The sequence below is a fragment of the Otolemur garnettii genome, unplaced genomic scaffold (assembly GCF_000181295.1).
Source record: "Otolemur garnettii isolate 467f Iridium unplaced genomic scaffold, OtoGar3 scaffold00001, whole genome shotgun sequence".
Taxonomy (NCBI): domain Eukaryota; kingdom Metazoa; phylum Chordata; class Mammalia; order Primates; family Galagidae; genus Otolemur; species Otolemur garnettii.
The window spans coordinates 72,814,880-72,820,489 of record NW_003852396.1 but is presented as its reverse complement, the minus strand read 5'-3'; the positions used below and the strand labels follow the sequence as shown (position 1 = coordinate 72,820,489).

Genomic DNA, 5,610 nt, shown 5'->3' with positions numbered 1-5,610 from the left:
AAATTTATTTCAGGTTAATGTGAAGGTACAAACAACCAAGTCAAATATTTGATTTTGTTAGGTAGAATCCCTCTTGCAGTTATGTCCCACTCTGGCTAATTAAAAAAAAAAAAGTTTCATAGAGACAGGGTCTCAGTATATTGCTGGAGCTAGTCCTGAACTTCTGCCTTTAAGCAATCCTCCTGCCTTGGCATTCCAAAGTGTTGGGATTATAGGCCTGAGCCACCAGGCCTGGCTGTGATTTGTGTTTTTAAAAGAATAAGTTAGAATGAATTCATACATATCCCTATAATAATATCTCCATGCTCACTTGTAGCACTTGCATATTCTTTCCTAAAAAGGAGAAAAATAGAGGTAGAGAAACAGCTAGTTAGCTATTGTTTCAAGCCCAGGGTGGGTGTTGCTTCTATGTGTCTGCACAGAACAAGGGTTGAGAGTTACTGGATTCAGTTAGGTGTACTAAATATATTAATGAAATGGATGGTTCTCCCACGGTGAAGTCCCTGTTGTCTTTCCAACTCTTTTGCTTAGGAATTCTTGGATTGATGCTCTCATTTACTTAACTGTGTCTTCTAGAGCACCAACTATGTGCAGGGTCCTTATGGACAGTAAAGATAAGATTCTTTATTTTATTTTATTTTTTGTTTATTTATTTATTTATTTTTGAGGCAGAGTCTCACTTTGTCACCCCTGATAGAGTGCTGTGGTGTCATAGCTCACAGCAACCTTAAACTCTTGGTCTCAAGTGATTCTCTTGCCTCAGCCTCCTGATAGCTGGGACTACTGACACCTGCCACAACACCCAGCTAATTTTAGAGACAGGATCTCGCTCTAGCTCAGGCTGGTCTTGAACTCCTGAGCTTGGGCAATCTGCCAGCGTTGGCCTCCCAAAGTGCTGAGATTATAGGAATGAGACACCACTCCCAACCAAGCTAAGATTCTTTACTTGCCCTGGCTATGGAGGCCTGTTGACTGTCTATGGTGAACGTATCTTGCTCTCTAAGCTTAAATTTTGCTCTTACTCTGTAAACCTACCTTTCTTTTCCTCAATAAACTTTATTTTATGCTTGTCTTAAAAAATAAAAATATTGGACAGCGCCTGTGGCTCAGTGGGTAGGGTGCCAGCCCCATAAACCAAAGGTGGCAGGTTAAAACCCAGCCCCGGCCAAACTGCAACAAAAAAATAGCCAGGCATTGTGGCAGGCACCTATAGTCCCAGCTACTCGGGAGGCTGAGTTGGAAATTGCTGTGAGCTGTCACCACAGCACTCTACCGAAGGCAATAAAGTGAAACTCTGTCTCTACGAAAAATAAATAAATAGAAAGAAAGAAAAAAGCTAGGCGCAGTGGCTCACACCTGTAATTATAGCACTCTGAGATGCCGAGTGCAGTGGTTGATTACTTGAGCTCACAAGTTTGAGACCAGCCTGAGCAAGAGCAAGACCCTGTCTCTACTTAAAAAAAAAAAAAAAGTAAAAAAAAAAAAATCAGCTGGGTGTTGTGGCAGGCACCTATACACCTGGTTACTTAGGAGTCTGAGGCAAGAGGACTGCTCGAACCCAAGAGTTTGAAGTTGTTATGAGCTATGATGACTCCACAGCACTCTACCTAGGCCAAGAGAGTGAGACTCTATCTCGAAAATAATAATAATAATAATAAGATTCTCTAGGAGGGATGATAAGACAGGTCACCATGATATGATAGAAACAAAGAAGCAATGAAAAGAAAGATTTAAATAAAGTCAAATCAAAGAGAGTTTCAGTCCTGACAGACTAATCAATGATGAACTTTTCCTATAGTGAATATAGAAAGAGAAAAAAGTATGTCTGTGGGCAGCTGAAACTATATCCCACAACTGAAACATGCTAATTAGGCTGTAACATGTAAGGATGGGTGTAGTTAAATTCAATGTAGTGGATGAATGCCATCCAAACATTTACCTTTACTTCATTTTCTTAACATTTTTAATGTGTTATTTCTCTAACAGAGATGTGGGCATTTAACTTTCATAGTATGTCAGGTAAACAGAATTGAAAATATGAGGTAGTCTCCCACCTTAATAGATCAAGTTTTTCTCTTCCTTTGTGTCAAGTTTTTCTCTTCCTTTGTGTAATGATTCTAAAAAATGTATAAATTGCAGTCCCTCCACTTCTTGGGGCAACTAAACGTTGCCCATGGACCTTGATTTGGCTATCTGGGGGATCAGGACAAGTGCACAAGTCACCTCTGCCATGTTGGTATTTGGGAAAGAAATGCAAATACTTCTTACTAACTCCTTATAAAGCCAACCCAAACTTAACTAACTTTAGAAATGGCAACATAAAGTGAATTCAACTTTTTAAATCTTGTTTGCACAGAATAAGAAACCAGGCTTTACAGTATCATGCACTCCAAAGAGAAGCACAAACTCAAGCCAAGAGCCAGTTCCAGATATGAAGCCAAACTGGCCTAGAAACAGATATCCTGCCACAAAAAGAGACCGTGCTACCATGGTGGCATACCCATCCTTGCACATATACACATATCCATAGGTGCTCTCGGGCTATGCCACACGCCTCTTCTTCAGGGTGTTTGGGGTTAGATACACTCTGAAACGTGGAAAAGGTATGATTGGAAACCACATACATTCATGGTATACTGTGTTGTGCATTCAACATACACTGCTCTTACACCATGTACTTGAACCCTGTGCATGTGCTCAAGATGCATACCTCATGAACGTAACTGTTTTTTCACAAAATGAAATTTTATTGTGATGTATAGAAAAGCTTCCTTTATCAGAAACTGAAGTGTGTGCTCATGGAACTACAGCATGTATTTTAACCAATAGATATTCTAAAATTATGTGCAAATCAATTTTAAAAGATCAAACTCTATTTTCAACATATTTTGGAAGTATTTTTTTAAAACCTGTGTCAGGGTTCTCGTGATGAATGATCAGACTGTTGTATATCAGGTTTGCTCAATATGAGGTATTCCCACATAGTGATAATTCATGTATTACCCAGAATTTAATGTCTCATATATTATGCTTAACAAAGTCTTGTAAATTTTTAACCTGATAATTAAAATTCTTTCTAACAAGTTGTTTCCTTTGATTGGTTAACTGCATAATCTTATGTGAATAGATGTTTTATGTCAACCTTTTCTTTCTGAAAGTCCCTCATGAGCACCAACCAGAGTCTGCCAGGTGCAACATGTCATATCAACCTTCTGGAGTTGTGTTAAAGAAGGGTCACTCTAACTCACTCTGTTTTGACTTTACCTCTTCCTTTCACATTGGATTGAAGGCTTTCTAGCATGTTTTCATTATCACTTTAAACCCTTAGCCACCACCACTGCCTGGGTGGATAGGGATTAGAACCACATGACAGGGCCAACCACAGTGGCTCATGCCTATAATCCCAGCACTCTGGAAGCCCGAGGCAGGCGGATCATCTGAACTTGGGAGTTTGAGACTAGCCTGAGCAAGAGTGAGACCTCATCTCTACTAAAAATAGAAAAACTTGAAAATTTGCTGGGTGTATGGCAGGCACCTTAGCTACTTGGGAGGCTGAAGCAAGGGGATTGCTTTGAGCCCAAGAGTTTGAGGTTGCCACCACATTGTACCTGTGATTACATTAATGTACACAGCTATGATTTAACAAACAAACAAAAAAAAACTTTTAGAACAGTTTAAGATTTACAGAGAAATTGAGCAGACAGTAGAGATTTCCCACATATAGCTACCATCCCACCCTTCCACCCATGCATACTGCATGAGTCTTTTAACTGGGATATCTGCCCATGATCTTTACATAGGGAATTTGCAAATATACCATACCTTACATGCTAAAACATCCCAAATACACATTTTAAGTTTCTAGAAAGCACCCAGTCAAAACCCCAACTTTTATCTCTAAAGCAAAAGAGGGTCCCAAACCATTATAAACTCCTGAAGGCAAACCTTACTTGGTTTTGCTCTACACCATTTTGAAGAAAGCTTATAAAAAGTGCCCCAGTATGATAATATTTTTAGTATTAAAAATCTGAATTGTTGGCTCGGCGCCTGTAGCACATTGGTTACAGTGCCAGCCACATGCACCGAGGCTGGTGGGTTTGAACCCAGCCTAGGCCTGCTAAACAACAATGAAAACTACAACAAAACAATAGCTACTTGTGAGGCCGAGGCAAGAAAATTGCTTGACCCCAAGAGTTTGAGTTTGCTGTGAGCTATGACATCGGGGCACTCTATTAGGGGCAACAAAGTGGGACTCTGTCTCAAAAAAAAAAAAAAATCAAGGCCGGGCATGGTGGCTCACACTTGTAATCCTAGCACTCTGGGAAGCCAAAACGGGTAGATTGTCTGAGCTCCTGGGTTCAAGACCAGCCTGAGCAAGACTGAGATCCTATCTCTAAAAATAGCTGGGCATTATGGCAGGCATCTATAGTCTCAGCTACTTAGGAGGCTAAGGCAAGAGAACCTCTGGAGCCCAAGACTTTGAGCTTTGAGGTTGCTATGAGCTGTGATGCCACAGCGCTCTACTGAGGGCAACAAAGTGAGATTCTGTCTCAAAAAAAGAAAAAATTAGGGTGGTGCCCATGGCTCAGTGGGTAGGATGCCAACCACGTGCACCAGGGCTAGTGTGTTTGAGCCTGGCCCAGGCCAGCTAAACAACAATGACAAGTGCAACAAAAAAATAGCCAGATGTTGTGGGGGGCACCTGTAGTCTAGAGAGGCTGAGGCAGGAGAATCACTTGGGCCCAGGAGTTTGAGGTTGCTGTGAGCTGTGATGCCACAGCACTCTACCAAGGGTGACATAGTAAAACTCTGTCTCAGAAAAAAAATCAGAATATATGATCAGTTTTTAAATTGCTTTTTGAGAACACAGAAAGCTTCCTGAAAGATATAGTTCTGATGTGAGTTAAAGGGACAAAAAGAAAAGAATACTGTGAAATCCAGACACGGCCTTCACATCCAATAATAGCTGAAAGGCCATGATAATTAAATTTCAAGCCTTGCCCAGCTCACATGTAGTCAGTCCTATAAATGAGTTGTATTCTCTTTAGAAAAGAGTAGCAACTTTTCCTCCTTAGATTAGGAAGAAGTGCCCCACAGGAAATTCACATACTGCACCATCTAGAGGCCAAAGTGCCTGTCAGTTTTTTGTTGTTGTTGAGACAGAATCTCAAGCTGTTGCCCTAGGTAGAGTGCCATAGCTCCATAGCTCACAGCAACCTCCAACTCTTGGGCTTAAGCAATCCTCTTGCCTCAGTTTTTCTATTTTAGTAGAGATGGGGTCTCACTTTTGCTCAGGCTGGACTCATAAGCTCAAGCAATCCACCTGCCTTGGCCTCCCAGAGGACTAGAATTACAGGTGCAAGCCACCAAGCCCGGCTATGCCTGTCATTTTTCATTAAGCTTTTGGTGAGAGGCTGAAGGATGATTGACTCTGGCTAGAGATTTTAAAATGACAAACTAAGGTAATTCATGCTACATACGGAACAATAGAAATAAATCTCAGGCTGCTGGAAAAATAACCTGAAGTGGCTCGGTGCCTGTGGCTCAAGCGGCTAGGGCGCCAGCCACATACACCTAAGGTGGCAGGTTCGAATCCCCAGCCCGGGCCCG

The 5,610-nt window shown here is 41.3% G+C and overlaps 1 protein-coding gene across 1 annotated transcript in view; it reads left to right on the top strand.

The window, feature by feature from the left end:
• The window catches only part of AGBL2 (ATP/GTP binding protein like 2), a 61,809-nt gene extending 59,257 nt beyond the window's left edge, over positions 1–2,552 (top strand). The window contains exon 19 of the mRNA XM_012801430.1: positions 2,357–2,552. Coding sequence (XP_012656884.1) covers positions 2,357–2,530 — 174 coding nt within the window. The 3' untranslated portion in view covers positions 2,531–2,552. The remainder of the gene's footprint in view (positions 1–2,356) is intronic.
• Positions 2,553–5,610: the final 3,058 nt, after the last annotated feature.